The sequence below is a fragment of the Sus scrofa genome, chromosome 4, assembly GCF_054392235.1.
Source record: "Sus scrofa isolate SSC_HxYL_T2T_F1_AM1 chromosome 4, Sscrofa_HxYL_maternal_Yorkshire_Landrace_v2.0, whole genome shotgun sequence".
In the NCBI taxonomy this organism is placed as follows: Eukaryota; Metazoa; Chordata; class Mammalia; order Artiodactyla; family Suidae; genus Sus; species Sus scrofa.
The window spans coordinates 41,651,984-41,671,125 of record NC_139386.1 but is presented as its reverse complement, the minus strand read 5'-3'; the positions used below and the strand labels follow the sequence as shown (position 1 = coordinate 41,671,125).

Here is a 19,142-nt window from a genome sequence, read left to right as displayed (position 1 = left end):
AACTCCATAATTTTTTTAAGTCATTTGAGTTTATGTTACATACATCATGGCCCTTTATCCCTAAATACTAGTAATTCCTAAGAATAGGAACATTGTCTTCTATAATCAAAATAGTTACAAAACTTTAGTAAATTTAACTTTGATATAACACTTTCATCTAATTTTCCATTTATATTCCAATTTTGTCAGTTGACCCAATAATATCCACTAATGTGTTTTTTTCTCTTCCAGTGTAGCATCTAGTTTAGGGCCAGGTATTTTTTGTCATGTCTTTTTTGCTTACTTTAATCTGGAACATTTCTGTAGCTTATAACCTCTTCTTTCTTCCTCCCTTCCTTCCTCCCTCTCTCCCTCCCTTCCTCCCTTCCTTTCTCTCTTTCTTTCTTTCTCTTTTTCCTTGCAATTTCCTCATTTTGAATTTGTCTGATGTTTTCTCATGATTAGATGATGCATTCTTGGCCAGAATACTGCATAGGTGATATATTATCAGAGTAGCCATCCAAAGATACATTTTGTCCATCTGTTCTTTATTGTCATTGTTCATTTTCATTAACAGTCAAGATGTCACCTAGTTTTCCAATGTGTAATCTACTCTGTAATTATAATTCCCCTTGCAACTAATCAACTTTTTTTTTTGGCTGCCTGGCAGCATATGGAGTTCCCAGGCCAGAGATCAGATCCAATCCACTGTTGCAACCTGTGCTGTAGCAACACAGGATCCTTTATCCCATTGTGCCGGGCTGGGGATCGAACCTGCATCCCAGGGCTCTGGAGAGACACCACTGATCCTGTTGCACCACAGTGGAAACTCCCTAGTCAGCTTTAAGACAATGCAGATATCCTCTTCCTCATCAGCTTCCCATGAAATTTAGCATTCATTGATGGTTCTTGTCTTATTTTAATCTTTACTATTATGGTTGCAGAATGATAATTTCCCAACTCTGATTCTCTGTTCACATTTATCACTTGGCACTTTGCTATAAACAAGTGCTCTCACTCTGCTGTAGTATTTGTTTATTAATTATTGGTATAAACTCATGAATTCTTATTTTTTTCAGTAGTTCATGACTCACTACTGTACGTAATTATTTGGTATTCAAATAGTCCTAGATTTGGATAGTGGGAATACCTTCCAACTAGCTCCTATGTCCTGACATGCCTCCCATGATTTTTTTGAGCACTTTCTATTTTCTGGCACAATAAAATAGTCTAGAATCATCTTGAATCTCCTTTGTCCCAGCTCTGGAATCACTCAATCTTTTAGAGTCCTGTTTCCTTTTCAGGGAGTGGCATTAGAGATCCAGGTCTGAGCCCTAGGTGTGCTTTCCTACTGGAGTGTCTTTACTTGTAAGATAACACTGCACCCTGCAGATTCTTTTCTTTGGAGCTTTATTACTCTTCTCTTTTTTGGAAAGTCATCACTTTATTAAATAGAGTCTTCATTTTATGGAAAAAAAGTTTGTATGTAACAGTTACATAGTAGAGAAGCTCAGTATTCTTGTTTTGTTTTTGTTTGAAAAGTGGAATCTCTTAATTACTAATAGTATAAGAAAAACAAGACCAATTAGTGGAAAAGTTTTGGACATGTTATCATCTTTACTTGGAAATGTTTTGGAATGTTTTCTAGGGATATTTTCTTTTTCCCTAGTCCTTTAACATAGCTATCTATCTGATGATGAGTTATTACAAATGTTCCCTTACTTAATGTTATATTTGGTTTGTTTGTTTTATTCACGTCTACAGAAGTCGTTTCTAGTATGTTCTGAAAAGTTACAACTCTTTTTTTTTTTCTTTTAGGCTGTCAAAAGACATAATCTGACTAAAAGATGGCTTATGAAAATCATTGATGAAAGAGTAAGTTGAAATTGCTCAAGTCCTAAGTTTTTTCTTCCTTTTTTTTTTTTTTTTTTTTTTTTTTTTTGTCTTTTGTCTTTTTGTTCTTGTTGTTGTTGTTGCTATTTCTTGGGCCGCTCCTGCGGCATATGGAGGTTCCCAGGCTAGGGGTTGAATCGGAGCTGTAGCCACCGGCCTACGCCAGAGCCACAGCAACGCGGGATCCAAGCCGCGTCTGCAACCTACACCACAGCTCATGGCAACGCCGGATCGTTAACCCACTGAGCAAGGGGCAGGGACCGAACCCGCAACCTCATGGTTCCTAGTCAGATTCGTTAACCACTGCGCCACGACGGGAACTCCTTTTCTTCCTTTTTAATCCTTAAGCTAATTCTTCAGGGGGGATCTGTCTTAATATGTGTATTAATATTTTGGAGGCAGGAAACTTTAGAGAACTATGCCATTTTATCCATTCTCCATCACTGCCTGTCATCCACCTCAGTCCCCGACCCCTGCACCCTGAGACAGGGAGGCAGAGGCAGGCACCAAGGCAGAGAGGCATGTTGTGTGCACACCACACTCTACTATTATGCTTTTTAAAAAAAAAAAACAAAAAACAAAACACAAATTTTGGAGTTCCCGTCGTGGCTCATTGGTTAACGAATCTGACTAGGAACCATGAGGTTGCAGGTTTGATCCCTGGCCTTGCTCAGTGGGTTAAGGATCTGGCATTGCCCTGAGCTGTGGTGTAGGTCGCAGACGCTGCTCGGATCCCGCACTGCTGTGGCTGTGGCGTAGGCTGGTGGCTATAGCTCCGATTGGACCCCTAGCCTGGGAACCTCCATATGCCGCGGGAGCGGCCCAAGAAATGGCAAAAAGACCAAAAAAAAAAAAAGAAAGAAAGAAAGAAAAAATAATATATATGTATTAAAAAAAATCAGAAATTTTCACTTATACAAAAGTAGAGAGAATAGATACTTTCACTTATCTGTCACCTAGCTTTTATAGTTATAAACACATGTCCAGTGTTATTTCATCTATATTCTACTACCTTCCCTCCCTACACTCTGTTAGATTATTGTAAAGTAATCCTCAGACATGTTATCATTTGATCTGCAAATACATATGTATGTTAGATTGGTAAAGACTTAGTAAAATATAACTACCGTAGGATAGTTTGGATAGTTCTGTAATATCATCAGAACTTGAGTAGTTGTACACATATCCTTCTGTATACCCAGTGCTTGGATCTTTATCCAAATAGAGGGAATAAAGAAAGTCTAATGGTTCTAGCAAATGGAATTCTATCCTAAGTTCTTAGAACTCATTTCTAGTTCCAACCAAGCATGCAAATTGCTTGATGACCTGACTTGTGTAATCTTTCTTACACCTTGTTGGCTAGGTGTCCTCATTGGCCTGGTATTTATCACATACTATTGTCTTGAAAGTGTAAGTTTACTTAATTTAGATATATTTGATTAATAACCATAGGCTATAGTAGTAATAATATAAGCCAAAATGAAATAATTGCTTTAACATTTAAAAAATTGCTCACTTGGCCTATAGAGTTAATTGGCACTAAGAAAGTCTGTTTTTCAGGGGTGTCTTCTGTTTTCATGAGGTAAAGAAAATCAGAGAACTCAAGAGAGATAATGGAAAATCTCTTTGTCTCACTCTCTTTTTTGAATGGAAAATAACACTTTTCATAAGAAAAATAATAACATTTTCCCAATTGTTTAATGGAAAATAACATTTGGCATTTGAATGGAGGGATATTGAAAAGTAAAGGACTGGGATCAATCTCCCTGAATCGATCTAAAGATTAAATTCAGTCCCTATAAAAATTTCAGTTGCCTTTTTACAGAAATTGACAAGCTGATCCTAAAATTCATATGGAAAAGCAAGAGACTTAGAATCACCAAGATAATCTTGAAAAAGAAGAACAAAGGGGACTCAGATTTCCCAATTTTGATGCTTAACTACAAAGTTACAGTAATCAAACTATGTAGCATCAACATGGCATAGACATAGAAGTAAATATATAGTGATCATGTAGCTCACATGGAATAGAATCAAGAGTCCAGATATGAATCTATATATTGATAGTCAATTGATTTTTGACAAGGATGTAAACATAATTCAATGGGCAAAGAAGAGCCTTTTCAAAAACAATGCTGGAATAACTGGATATCCAATGCAAAAGAATTAATTTAGATTCTTACCCCATACCATATACAAAAACTAACTCAGAACAGATCAAAGACCCAAATGTGAAACTTTTAGGAGACAACGTAGGCATAAATCTTTTAAATTTTATGTTGGGCAGTGATTTCTTAGATATGATACCAAAAGCACAAGCAATTAAAAAAAGATAGTTGGATTTCATCAAAATTAAAAACCTTCAAGAAAATGAAAAGGCAATCTACAGAATGGAAAAATACTTGTGGCTTATATATTTGATAGGGGACTAGTATTTAGAATACTTAAAGAACTGTTATAATTTGACCATAAAAAGAGAAATAACCCAGTTTAAACAGGGGCAAAGGATTTGAGGAAACATTTCTCCAAGGAAGATAGCCAAGTGACGCATAAGTACCTAAAAAGATGCTCAACATCTTTTCACTAGGGAAATGGAAATCAAAATCACGATAAGATACCACTCCACACGCATTAGAATGACTGTAATGAAAAGGATGAACAATAATGAGTATTGGTGAGGATGTGGAGAAGTTGGAACCCTTCATACATTGCTGGTGGGAATATAAAATGGTGCAGCTGCTTTGGAAAAACTGCTTGGCAGTTCTTCAGAAAGTTAAACACAGAGCTTTCCTCCACCCAGCAACTTCACTCCTAGGTTGACGTGAGAAATGAAAATCTGTCCATACAAAACTTGTACATAAACGTTCATAGCAACGTTATTCACAAGAGCCCCCAAATAGGAACACTCATAGTTTGTGAAGGAATGAATAAACACAGGTTATATATCCATGCAGTGGAATATTATGCATAATTTCTTAAAAGGAATGAAGTACTCATAGATGTGCCAACACGAATGAATCTTGAAAACATGCTAATTGAAAGAAGCTAGAAACAAAAGGCCACTTACTGTGTGATTGCGTTTTTATAAAATGTTCACAACAGGCAAATCCATGGAGACAGAAAGTATCTTTTAGTAGTTTGTCAGGAGATAAGGAGAGGGAGAGATGGGAAGTGACTGCTTATGGGATTTCTTTTCGAGGTGATGAAAATATTCTGGAATTAGATAGTGGTGTTACCTGCAGAACTGTGAATATATCAACCGCTATACCCACTGAATTGTATACTTTAGAAGGGTACATTTTATGGTATGTGAGTTATGTCTCAATTTTTTTTAAATGTTAAGGATGTAGACAGTTTTTTTCCTGGGATCTTTGCTGGTGCCAGTTTTTCCTGGCCATCAAGTCTTTGTAAATGTGTTATTATGAGTCGCTAAATGTTCTTATTCTAAGATTTACATATTTCTGTTTCTTTAATATAATGTGTTCATGTAATCAACTCTGTTACTTTATTAAGCGTGGTTTCTTTGGGGGAGGGTGCAGGGCCTGATTATAATCTCCTTTCTTTTCCAGGTACTTTTTCCTTATTAAGAGCATGGGTTTAACAGTCAAGATATGTGGGTTTGAATCCTTTTCTCACCATTTATTTGCTGTGCAACCTTGAGCATATTCCTTAACGTGTCCATAATTGTTCTTTCATCTGCAAAATGGAAGAAGTATTAATTCCTTAACTTTTGAGGGAGTTAGTAGAATTTAGAAGATAATGTCTACAGAGTTCCCTGGTGGTGTGATGGCACTTTCATCCCCGCAGCTCAAGTTCAATCCCATATCTAGGAACTGAGACCCCACATCAAGCTGCTCCATGGCTAGGCAAAAAAAAAAGACAAAGTCTGAAGTGCTTAAGTAAGAGCTCAGTTAAGTCAGTTTCTCATGATACATTGGCTTTAATTTAGAAGGAATTAAAAATTAGGACAACTTCATGTACATGGCAATTTGTGCATTGAGATTATTCCTGAGGTATTTTGAATATTGAATGTATTAGGACTTTCGTACTTGAATTTTATTTTAATCTTATTTTATTGGATAATAATGTGTACTAAAATTTTTTGTTCTTTATTATTCAGTATTTTTGGACAAAAAAATTGTGCCTTTTTAAAATAAAATGTTGACTGTTCATCAAGCAAATAAAGCATTTTGTTTGCCTATAGGAAAAAAATTTGGATGACAAAGCATATCGTAATATCCAGGAACTGGAAAATTATGCTGAAAACACACAGAGCTCTCTTCTTTATTTAACACTAGAAATATTGGGTGAGTTTTTTTTTTCTATTTTATACTTCTCTCTTTTTTTTTTTTTAAAGAAAATACCTTTTTTTAAAAAGTTGAAGTATAGTTAATTTACAATATTGGATTAGTTTCAGGTATACAGCAAAGTGATTCAGCAACACATATATATATTTTTTCAGATTCTCTTTTATTATACATTATTATAAAATATTAAATATTGTTCCCTGTCCTTGTATTTTAGGAGTATGGAAATTTAATATATACCTTTCTTTGGAATGGAATGCAGACTACTCAGAATAACCAGGCTCTCATAAAAGTACTGTAGTTATTACCTGATGGGAGTACTATAATTAACCTGATAATTGCGGATGATTTTACCTTGTTACATGTCTCCTACAATTTGGGAGACCTGTGGCTTGATTCCTCCTTCTCCGTCAGTAATATTTCTCCTTTTTTTTTTTCTTAAGGTAGAATAAGTAAAACCACCTATCTCTAAGTTTGAATGAGATTTTTCTTTAAAAAAATTAACTATGCCATTTAGATGGTATTTTTTACTCTTTTTTTTCTAAGTTGGTGAGGTCTTGGTATAATGCAGATTGGAATGAGGAAATTATTTGTGACAAGGACAATACCATCCCATTGAAGAAGGTACTATGTCTTTATGTCACCTTAATAGAATAACACAAGCCCCTACAGAATTTCCCAGGCCTGTTCTGCCTCCACATTTAGTGACATGTTTGCCAACACAATGAACGGAGGGAGCAGAGAACAGAATGTTTTAAGCATATACTTCAAATGAGGTCATATGGAAATTGCTCTGAGAAAAAAATGCAAAACTTGCAGTGTTTTTCCAGGATAGCTGATTACAATTGCAAATGTGCTCTTGGTGTGCTGGAGTCTGAAGAGAGCTGTTATTTAAAAGTTGGAAGTTTGGGAGTTCCCACTGTGGCTCACTGGGTTAAGAACCTGTCTGTAGTGGCTCACATCAGTGAGGAGGTATGGGTTTGATCCCTGGCCCAGGAACTTCCACATGCTGTGGGCACGGCCAAAAAAGAAAAGATGCAGTTCAGAAACCCATTAGTGGTAAATGGTCAGCTTGTCTTTGTGTCCTGGTTTTTAGGTATAAAACATAGGATAAAAATCTTTTACGTGTTTAGGTGATTTCTCTATATTACTTCTATTGCCTCGTTACACTTACAAAGAGAAAAGAGCAGCCCTGTTGTTTAATTTCTGAAACCATAGGTGTAAAGGATCTTCATGCAGATCATGCTGCGAGTCATATTGGAAAAGCACAAGGCATTGTCACTTGCTTGAGAGCAACGCCCTATCATGGTAGCCGAAGAAGGGTCTTCCTTCCCATGGATATTTGTATGCTGGTAAGGCCGTTATCTGTACCCTCTAGTCATTTACCTCAAGAACATGGGGACACATGTTCTCTCTTCGTTTTTTGCTTAGTCTAGTCAAGTAACTGCTTTGAAATGAATCCTTAATTCTTTTTTGCTCCAGAGTCACCAAGTCAGAATTGTATCTGTCAGACATTTCAGGTGGACGGTGAGAAGGTCCAGAGAGCCTTGCTTGGTGTGGCTTCATGTTGATGCCATCCTCTCTCCCAAGCAATTACAGTTCTTATTCCTAGTGTTCATCTTAGCCTGTTCCTTATTTTACTTTAAAGGAGGGTAGTAATCCATTAAAAAAAAGAATGCTGTTTATGACAGCGAGTTTTCTGGATGAGGTTCATTACTGACTGTTCTTTTAAATTTCTGATCTGTTTGTTTCTTGTTCTGTTTATTTTGTCTTACCTTCAACTGTCATTACTTCTTATATATTCTTCTGAGAGTGTGTGCATGCATATATGTATGTGTACCTCTAGACACGTATATTTTAAAAAACAAAATAGGCATTTACTGTACATACTGTTCTATCACCTGTTTTCTTTCTTTCTTTCTTTTTCTTTTTTCTTTTTTTTTTTTTTTTTGGTCTTTTTAGGACTGTACCTGCAGCCTATGGAAGTTCCCAGACTAGGGGTCAAATTGGAGCTGTAGCTGCCAGCCCACACCACAGCCACAGCAATACAGGATCCGAGCCACATCTGCAACCTACACCATAGCTCACGGCAGTGCCGGATCTTTAACCCACTGAGCAAGGCCAGGGATCGAACCCGAGTCCTCAAGGATGCTAGTCGAGTTTTGTTACCACTGAGCCTCAATGGGAACTCCTGTCACCTGTTTTCTTGAGCTAAGTGAGTTGTAAGTGTGCTTTTTGATTTCTATGTAACAGCCATTTTCCCATACAGCATGGTGTTTCCCAAGAGGATTTTTTGCGGAAAAGCCAAGATAAAAATGTGAGAGATGTGGTGTATGACATTGCCAGCCAGGCACACCTGCACCTAAAGCATGTAAGTAGCCTCTTTTTGCCAAAGCCCTTAGGAAACTACCCTTTCTAGCTGTGGCTACTCCTAGGCATGGTTGTAGTGTTCTCTATTTGGCAGTCGTCTTCTGTCTCTCATTGAAATCCCGGTAGGCTTATCTCAGGGACTATTGTAAACTTTTCCCTCTTTTAAAAAATCCCCTTGTCTTCTTCTCAGCTTCCTTGGGTTCCTCTCTGATTCATCCCCTCACCATTTCTTTCTCTCAGGGGACAGTGTGTCTTCCTGCCTTGTCTTTAGCTCTTCCAGGATCTTGCATCCTCAGCAGTTCCCAGCAGGTGTTTTCAGTTGGCCTTTCTGAAAACTTGCCCCTTTTATCTTCTGGTTTGTTGCTACTGTCTTCTGAAGTTACAGGCAGCCCATTAGACTGTTTTTTATTTTTCCCTCCCAATTAACCTTTTTTTTCGAATAAGTGTCCTGCACTCATTTTTACCTCAAGGCCCTCACCACCCCAGCACTGTTCACCTTGCTATAGTGTAGCTTTCATCCTGCCTATTCTAATAATAATCTCCTTCTGGCTACGTTTGGAGTGTCTGATTTATTGCATTCTTAAACCCTCTTGGTAGCTTCACCTTAAGTGCTTCTAAGATATGAGTGAATGCTATAGAAATTGCAGGGGAGTCCAAAGGGCTGTGCTTCTCCTGTTGCCCAGTCTTATTTCATACCTGCAACATCTTTTTAAGAGTTTTACAAGAGGAAAATTGTGTCACTATTGTACTCTTTGAATTTTGGAGGTATACTCATTTGTAACAATAGAAGAGCAAATTGTTCCAATGAGAAATAATTTTACGGAGTTCCCATTGTGGCTCAGCGGGTTAAGAATCTGGCTAGTATCCATGAGGATATGAGTTCGATCCCTGGCCTTGCTTATGGGTCAAGGATCTTGCATTGCTGCAAACTGTGGCAAAGGTTACAGATGTGGTTCAGATCCCTAGTTGCTGTGGCTGTGGCATAGGGCGGCAGCTGCAGCTCTGATTTGATGCCTAGCCTGGGAACATCCATATGCTGTGGGTATGGCCCTGAAAAAGTTTAAAAAAAAATAATAAAGTGTCTGATTTAGAGAGGGTAGATGTTTGTATGTATGAATGTGAATGTATATCCTATATACATATGCACACACACATATAATAGAGAATCAACTAGACCTGATAACTGATTGGTTTGTGGCAGGATCAGGCAGCAAGAAAGTCAAAGGCTGCACAGAGCTCAAATATAGATGGTGACGGTGCCAGTCAAGAGACTCCAGTAAAAAGGCAGTGGTATGGTGGGTACTGATCTGTAGACTTTGGACAAGCTGATAGACATCACTGAATTTAAGGGAATTAGAGGATGTTTAGGGAGGTAGCTAGAATGTAGATTGCAGGATTGTGACTTTAAAAGGAGGTCCGAATTAGGGATATAGACTGCAAGTCATCTATGGTTAAAGCTCTTTAGGTGGGGATGTACTATTGTCCAAGGAGAATGTCCTTTTTTTTTTTTTTTTTTTGTCTTTTTGCTATTTCTTTGGGCCGCTCCCGCGGCATATGGAGGTTCCCAGGCTAGGGGTTGAATCGGAGCTGTAGCCACCTGCCTACGCCAGAGCCACAGCAACGCGGGATCCGAGCCGCGTCTGCAACCCACACCACAGCTCACGGCAACACCGGATCCTTAACCCACTGAGCAAGGCCAGGGATCGAACCTCAAACCTCATGGTTCCTAGTCGGATTTGTTAACCACTGAGCCATGATGGGAACTCCGAGAATGTACTTTTAGACCAGAAGACCAAAGGCAGAACCTTGAGCCCACCTCCGTTTCTCAGGTAGGAGGGGAAAAGGGCCATTTATTAGGAAGAAGGAAAAGGAAAGAATGATCAAAGAAGTAGGAGAACTCAGAGTCAGTGCCTTGAAAACCAAGGGAGGAGCAAATTCTGGGAACAGGGAGTACCAAAGTTTTATATTCTGCGGAGAGATTAAGGAGAGAAAATGAGTATGATGGTTAGTATGTTGTGGATGGTCTCGAGGAGAACAATTTTAGTAGATGGGGGTAAAACCAGAGCATCTCGGGTGAAGCAGTGAGTCCAGGAGTAGAGGTGCTGTCTGACAATATAAACAAAGACCTGTGCACAGAAGTGGGCTTGGTGAGGGCAGGGTGATGGGCATTAGCCTGAGTGGGTCAGGGCTCCCTAGTCCAGAGTAGTAGGGAGTTAGGTTGTGCAGATGAGGTTGGATTCAAGATGGGGAGGGTCTTGCATTCCAATATGGATAGTTAAGATATGATCTATCAGGAAAATAAGTTAAAGAAAGTGAAATAAAACAATGACTTACATTAATTGGGCTGACTGCACAGAATGAATTAAAGGTTGAGGAACACAGAGACAGAAAGATCAGCCAGGAGGACCTTATATTCATCTAGACAGGAGGGAATGATGATCCAAACCAGGGAGGTGCTGGGACTTTTAATGCAACTTCATTTGACCCTTGACCAACCGAGGGAATTAGGGGCTCCAGCCCTCCTCGTAGTTAAAAATCCACGGATAATTTATAGGTGGCCTTCTGTATCCAAGGTTCTTCAGTGTGGGTGGATTCAACCGACCAAGGATGGAGTAGTACATTTTCTATTGAAAAAAATCTGCACATAATGAACCCATGTTTGGACACTTACCCCTTACCACTGAGTTGGGGCTGGGGGGTGTCAAAGTTATAAGGCAGCTAGAAATGCCGAAGCCAATCCGTAAGGAGGAATGGAATTCTTCATTCAGTACCTTTTCCTGATTCCTTTAGGTTTGGCACATTAATCTCAACTGGCAGATGAGATGAGAACTGTTTTGTTGCTTTTGAGAGAGGCTCCAACTGTGCTGTTTTAAACTGCTGATGTTGCTCTGTGTTCACTTTCAGCGGCAGAGTGTTTATTTCCAGAAATATTTGTATTTCAAGCCAGTTTCCTTTTGTCTTCCTTTTTTAGGCAAGGTCCTTCCACAAAAGCGTTCCTGCGAAAGCATTTCCTGCTTTTCTTCAGACAGTAAGTAGATTAACAGAGACAGTGGTTTAATTAATGAAGCAGATGTGTATAATCTCTTTCTCTATTTTATAAGGTTCCTGATGCAGATCTTTAGTTTGGAGTCTTTGTTTTTGTTTTCCTCCCTTGGGGTGGGTTTTGTTAGTTACATTCTGCTTATGGTGACCGTCAGAGCCTGTGTCCCCAGAAGCAGGTGAGTGGAATTGTCATCAGTGCTGACTGCAGCCAGACTGCAGTGGTTTGAATCTGCTTTGCCCCTTACTGGCTATGGAACCTTAAGTTCCTTAAACACTCTGTTCCTCAGTTTACACGTGGGAGAAAACACCCTGTAGGAGTGTTAGGCTACTCCTAGCCTATAAAATTATAAAATTAAAAATTTCATTCTCTATAGTGACCATATTGTTGCTCTGGTCCCTGAAAATGGTTCACAGCCAGACCAGAGGCTGGCTGCATCAGAATCATTTGGAAAGCTTCTTTAAAAATACAGATTCCTGAGGTCTTCTTACTAAATAAGACTCTTAGGGTTGAGGAGAAGGCCATTCCTAAGAGGAGCTGTGATTTTTAAAAATTGCCCAGGTGATTCTGATTGTGTAGCCAGGTGCGGGAACCATTGTGTGTTTGTTTTGTTTTGTTTTGTTTTTGTTATTTTGCTTTTTAGGGCCACACCCACAGCATATAGAGGTTCCCAGGCTAGTGGTCGAGTTGGAGCTCTAGCCACCGGCCTACACCACAGCCACAGCAACACCAGATCTGAGCTGCGTCTGCGACCTACACCATAGCTCATAGCAACGCTGGCTCCTTAACCCACTGAGGGAGGCCAGGGATCAAACCTGCATCCTCATGGATACGAGTCGGTTTCGTTAGCTGTAGAACCACTCCGGGAACTCCAGGCACCATTGTTGTAAAATACATAAAGAAATGAGACTTGCTTCCAGTTAGTATTACCTTTTATGGGACAGATTCTGAGCTAGGTCATTTCACACATTCCTAGCTGTGGTTTACTTCACTTTGTAGATCGAAAGCAAGGTTCAAAGGTGTGTGGTGTTTGAAAATGGAAAACTCATTCATTTTCTGCAGTACCAAACTCCCCCCCCCCTTTTTCCCCTAAAATATATTTAAAGATTCGTTTCTATCCCTTCATGTCGTCTCTCCTAGGTCTCAGATCTGAGTGTTTGAAATCACTTTGTTTCTTTACTGGGTTTGCTTATAAAAGTAATACATTGATATTTTAGATGTTCACATAAGAGGAGGCAAAAGAAGAAATTAGAATCTTTCCAGTTCCATCCTTTTCAGAAATAATGTCTGTTCATCTTTTTATGCTCGTATAATGGACTTTTTATGCTCGTATAATTACATATGAGTTTTTTGTATAAATGAAGTGCTGAGCAGCTCTTTCTATGTCAACACATTGTTCTGTGTTACCATTTTTAATGATTATTTATTTAGCTCTTTGGTCTAAATGGTTATTTTTTTAATTTAACTGAATTAAGCTCTATGAAGGATAAAGACTTTGTTTTGTTCACATCTGTGAAAAAGGTTTTTCTTAACTCTAGTTGTCTATTAAAATCACTTCCAGAGCTCTAAAAAAACAAAAACAAAGCTGGGCCCCTCCCCAAACCAATAAAATCACAATATCTAAGAGGTTGGACTAGGTATTGATACTTTGTAAAAGCTCCCCCGGGGAATTCCCATCGTGGCTCAGTGGAAACGAATCTGACTAGGATCCAAGAGGACACTGGTTCGATCCCTGGCCTCGTTCAGTAGTCTAAGGATCTGGTGTTGTGACCTGTGGTGTAAGTCGAAGATGCAGCTCGTATCTGGTGTTGCTGTGGCTGTGGTGTAGGCCAGTGGCTACAGCTCCAATTTAACCCCTAGCCTAGGAACCTCCATATGTCTTGAAAAAAGACACACATATGTCACACACACACCACACACACAAAAATAGCTCCCCAGTAATCAAGAAGTGCAGCTAGGCCCGAGCACCACTATGCTAGGCTACTGCTGTGGTTCCTATACCAGGAATATCTGTCCGAAATATTGTTAAAAATGCAAATCTTGGGCTCCACTTACAGACCCAATGAATCAGAAACTCTTGGGGCTAAAGCCCAGCTTTCAGTTTCTGTTGTGTGTTGGGAGAAATTAGGGGGACTACATGGCAATTCCTGGGGAGCTGCTTCTGTCCTACACCCTCATTCCAGCCAGGGCACATCTCTTCTCATTTGTTTTGTATATGGGACATTTGTTCAAAGAAAAGGTTTTGCTGTTTAAAAGTGATTTCAAAATGACTAGTCTAGGGTGGAGTGCGTTGTTCTCTATGCTGCAATTTTAAGAAGCTATATTCAGAAATTGTAACATCTTCGAGAATTTCACAGTGAATTTTTTATCTCAAATAACTTATCATTAGCCAGACTTTGCTTTGAAACAAACCCTAATTTGCGAATGCTCAGTTGAACTCTAATTTTGAAGTCATGTTTCATCTGTATTTTAATGGAATTTTCTCCTAATTGTAAAAGCAGTACATTCTCATAATAGAGAGTTGGACAATAGAATAAAAATTAGAAGAAAATAACCATCACCTATAATTCCCAGACCCAGAGCTAAATGCTATTTATTCTTTTCTTCTTTTTAAAATGAAATTTTGTATATAAAGTCATATTTTATGTCAGTATCCTGTTTATCAAGCATTTAACCATGTTATTTAAAATAATTATTAATACAATATTTAATGACCATATAATATTTGGTCATGTGTTTGCATCTTAATTTCATTAACTGTTCCATATAACTGGATATTATAAGATGATTAAAATGAACATAATTAGAGCTGGAAAGTTATTCACAGTATATTAAGTGATAAGAAATCAGGTTACAGCACATTATGCATAACATGAACTTTTTCCAGAAAAAAAGAGAACATGTGAAAGAAAGCACACTAGAATACCTTCAAAGTTTTTACTTTCATTCTCTTTTAAAATCTCTTTGTTTTTGATGTCTATATATGTATGCAGTATTATAACCCATAACATGAACATAGCATGAACTCACTACTCCATCCAGAAATTAGAATGTGGCCATTAAAATTGTGTTTTTCCCATCTCATCTCCTTGCCTCCCTCTTCCTCTTCCCAGTAGCAATCCTGAATTTTATATTTATTATTCTCTGGCTTTTATTCTGAAAAAAAAACTTTCCCCCATTTTTATGTATTTCTAACCAATATGTTGCTTAGTTTTGTTTTTGAACTTTATAAAAATGGGTCATTGTTTCTTTATGTCTTCTAAGTTACACACACACACACACACACACACACAGAGTTTCTTAGAATTATCTATATTATTGCATCTAGTTACATTCATTTTACCGTAGCAAAATATTTCATTGTGTGAACATTTCATTTATCTGGTTTTTTTTTAAAGAACTTCTGAGTTTCCAGGTTTTTTACAGCTGTGCACAGTGATGCACGTCTATCTATTGCTATAAACATTATGCAAATTAAGGGTTTAAAAAGTGGAGCTCAAGCTCATTTGCATGTACTCTCATCTGTTTATAGTGTGTAGAAGAAAAGCCTGGGAGAAAAAAACCCACCATCCTTTGGATAAGCATGATCTCTGTTGGATCGCACAGGTTGTGCCTCAGAACTCTAGGGGGTGCTGTGCACATGGGCTTCACGCCTCAGCACTGGGCAGTGCAAAAACTAACACTTCTCTAATGAACAAATTATCAAAATAAAATAAAAATTCACACATCCATAAAATAATTGAAAACCATAAAGAGCTCATCATCAGTGTCTTTCCATCCTGCCCCCAATCCTAGTGAAAGCTTTGTCAGGTTTTGTGTGATGGGTGACGTTTATAAGGACCTGTGATTGTGCTCCCTGGTTGCAGATTGTTTTCTGGCAAGGACATGGAGAACCTTTAAACTTTTTCACAAAATAATTTTTCAGACAAACAGCTTGAACTCCCCTTGTGGCACAGTGCATTTCTGTGGGTGGGGACGGGGTGATGTTCATCTTCCTTAGCTGAAACACTGATTTTGTGTTCTACAGAATCCAATAGTTAGACCTGGACAATAATTTCTCTCCTACATTTTGACCAGAAGACTATAACTTATGATCAGAACTGGCTTGATATCTGTAGTACTGTCTCGATGATATGGTTATATCGGTCTAGTAGAAACTTCTTAGAAGATGATCTCTTTTTTAAAATTCTCATTTACATTCTTAATGTCTAGAAGACCATCTCAGGAAAACTAAAAAAGCCTTAGTACTTGGTGGGTTTTGTTTTTTGTTTCTTTTAAAGACTTCATCATTCTATGATCTAGTGACCATTATTCTCTTTTCCCAGGTTGCTCTGGAGGACTATTTAAAGAAAATTCAACAAGTGGATTTTGATATATTCCACCCATCTTTACAGCAGAAGAATACGTTACTTCCGTTATCTTTGTATATTCAGTCATGGAGAAAAAGATATTAAAATAATTTCCGGCACTGATACTTACTTTTATTAGTTTTACAAAAGCAGACTTTTTGTATTAGTTTTACAAAAGGGTTCTTGTTTATAAACAGCAGTAACTATTTAAGGAGAAAATTAATTTATTGAATGAATGTATAGGTCACAGGATTGATGAGAGGTTGTTATGGGGCCAGGGTGCCAATTTCTGTCGTGGCCACCGCCATCGTCACCACTAGCCCAGACAGTGTCTGCTCTGCCATCGCTGTAAAGTCAGAGCCTCAGAAGGGAGTATCGTTTTTGCTGTGCCTAGACTGCAGGCCACCAGAGGGCTTCCGCCAGCAGAGGGCAGGGGAAGGCGGGTCTCCTCCCTTCCTCACCTTTAAAGAACAGGGAAGGGGGCTCAGGTTGTGCTAGTTTTGCATGCTGAGCAGCCAAAACTCAGGCATCCAGTAAAGCCGGGAAGTGCATTTATTTAGGAATCAAGGAGAGTGAAGTTAATACTTGAGTGTCAGTTGCTTTGTTCTGGGCTCTATATCTCTCTAACATTTAAGCTTTACCACCCTGTGAAAATTTGTCCATGATGATAAAATGACTTCTTTCAGGCAAGGCAACTGGCTATCGAGAACTTGAACCTTGGAGCTCCCGTCGCGGCTCAGTGGTTAACGAATCTGACTAGGAACAATCAAGTTGCGAGTTTGATCCCTGCCCTTGCTCAGGGGGTTAAGGATCCAGTGTTGCCATGAGCTGTGGTGTAGGTTGCAGATGCAGCGTGGATCCCGAGTTGCTGTGGCTCTGGCGTAGGCCAGTGGCTACAGCTCTGATTCAACCCCTAGCCTGGGAACCTCCATATACTGCGGGAGGGGCCCAAGAAATGGCAAAAAGACAAAAAGCAAAAAAAAATATGTATAAATGTAAATTAACAAAATTGTGTTGAATAGTCATTAAGGGGATACTGCATTTTTAAAAACGAGTGTACTAGTTGAGCTTCCCAATAATAAGCACTGTATTATATCCTTTCATCAGCGCTCTCATTTGATCTTAAAAACCCCATGAAATAAAGATTTTATTTTTTTGATTTTTAGGGCTGCAACCTGAAGCATATGGAGATTCCCAGACTAGAGGTCTAATAGGAGCTATAGCTGCTGGCCTACACCACAGCCACAGCAACGCCAGATGCTTAACCCACTGAGCAAGGCCAGGGATCCAATCCGCAACCTCATGGTTCCTAGTCAGATTCATTTCCGCTGTGCCATGTCAGGAACTCCAAGAATTTTTTTGGTGATTAAAGTTTTTCAACTGTAAAATATATACTAGTTATAGGAAGCCAAGATTGTTTGCATTGCTAGTAATTCCTAGTCTAGATACCGACTTGGAATGAATGTCTGACTCCTAAGACCAAGGTTATGCCCTAGTTTCCTTTTCCTGCCTTTTCCGTCGTCTTGTCTCCTGCCCATTCCCTCCTCTGTTCTACCATTTCTCCATCTCATCTCAAGGCTCTGGTTCAGTGTCCCGCCATACCACCCTGAACACGCCTAATCTCCTCATGCCTTTGGTTTCAGCTATGAATTGGTGCCTACTTCAGATGTGAATTAATGATGACTTAAAATACTACATTTTTGCAAATAAAACTGAGAGCTGCCTAAGGGCAAGAATACATTGTTTTATTCAGCTTGGGATTTCCCCCAGTACCTAGAATGGATTCTAATATAGAGCAAATGGAGATTAATAAATGTGTAAATGAATGAACATACAATGCAGTTGTGTATGTTCATGTACTTTTGGCTTATGCTGGTGCTGAAGAAATATCGCCTTGTTTAACCTTGTGGCTTTTCAGATCTAAAGCTTATCTAAAAGAGGCAAATCCAAGGAAATAGGGCACATTTCCTCTTGGGATTTTGCATAGTCCAGAGTGAAAAGTTCGTTAGAGACAGTCTTTATTAGTAAGCATTGTCTGTGGGTCTTAGCAGGTTAAATCTGGCAATAATTATCTGCTAAGCATTTTAGTTCCTGTCTAAGAAGGGTTTAAACACTCAGGGGTTACTGGAATCTTCACTGGCTCACAAGCCAATTTACTATTAAGTAAATAACTTTAAAATACTGTCTAAGCTGTTTTAAATTTGATGCATAGAGATTTAGATGAACTGAAGTTTCCCATCTCCTAGAGATTAAGATAGGGTCTTATTCAGTGACATTTACTATACTATTAATTTCCTGGTATAAATGATACTCCCTTAGATGGTGCCACTATTGTTTTTTGTTTTTCAGCTCTCTTTTTTTATTAGAATATTTAAAGGGATCAGATACATTTTCGAATCATTTAAGATGTATTTTGATGTTGAATAGGTGGAAAGCAACAGATAACAAATGTTAAGTATTGATCTCAATGTAGGTAAAGTTGCATATCCTAAAATACATCTGGGTCATTCTCTTGCAGTGCAGCCAGTTAAGGATCTGGTATTGTCACTGAAACAGCTTGGGTCAGTGCTGTGGCACGGGTTCAATCCCTGGCCCGGAAACTTCCACATGACATGGGTGCAGCCAAAAATAAGAAATAAAGTACGTTTGAGTAGTCCCAATTAGCTGGCAATATTTTTTCTGTCCTTTTTGTTAAATCTCTCCTCTTGATGAAGTTAAGATATACAATAGCAGTTACCACTTAGCATGAACTCGAACAGGTAATGTGCTCTGTACTCTTATTCTTTAATCTTCATGGAGAAGTAGGTCTTTATTTTCCTAATGATAAAACTGCCTCAGAGATGTTAAGTTCAAGGTCATTCAGCCATTAGAACTAGAACTGGATGCCAAACACACATTAGGTCAATACTAAAGCCCACAACCCATGTATTTTTACCATTCTTGAGACTGTAAAATAGTGAAGTTTAAAAGCTGAAGGGCACAACTTTTTTCAGGACTATGTATAACTACATAAATTTTAGGTACAAATTAGGTTAAAAAAAAGTATAAATACTACAAAAATTCCAACTACAAATTAAATGAAATAACTGAAGTAGATATTAGATGCTGGTCACTGGGTGTCTCTACAGGAGGGACACATAACCACTTTGGAGATCAGTTTCCCCAAAGGAGGGACCATGTGAGGAGTGACAGGAAGGTTGGGTG

At 38.6% G+C, this 19,142-nt stretch overlaps 1 protein-coding gene and 1 non-coding gene across 6 annotated transcripts in view; both read left to right on the top strand.

Annotated features, from left to right (window-relative positions):
- The window catches only part of NDUFAF6 (NADH:ubiquinone oxidoreductase complex assembly factor 6), a 33,679-nt gene extending 15,904 nt beyond the window's left edge, over positions 1-17,775 (top strand). For 3 of the 5 annotated variants that reach the window (XR_014843609.1, XM_001925041.7, XM_021089081.2), the window contains 6 exons: positions 1,798-1,854; positions 6,077-6,179; positions 7,398-7,531; positions 8,449-8,550; positions 11,521-11,577; positions 15,915-17,775. Coding sequence is in view for 2 of the 5 variants with exons in the window: in XM_001925041.7 (XP_001925076.5) it covers positions 1,798-1,854; positions 6,077-6,179; positions 7,398-7,531; positions 8,449-8,550; positions 11,521-11,577; positions 15,915-16,043 (582 nt within the window). In the remaining 3 variants the exon portion in view is untranslated. Of the gene's footprint in view, positions 1-1,797; positions 1,855-6,076; positions 6,180-7,397; positions 7,532-8,448; positions 8,551-11,520; positions 12,234-13,422 lie in introns of all 5 variants that reach the window. The other 2 variants (XR_014843610.1, XR_014843608.1) reach the window with 2 other exon arrangements.
- Positions 9,122-9,256, top strand: LOC146403784 (small nucleolar RNA SNORA14). The gene has a single exon (XR_014845023.1). It is a non-coding gene; the product is annotated as a small nucleolar RNA SNORA14 (small nucleolar RNA).
- Positions 17,776-19,142: the final 1,367 nt, after the last annotated feature.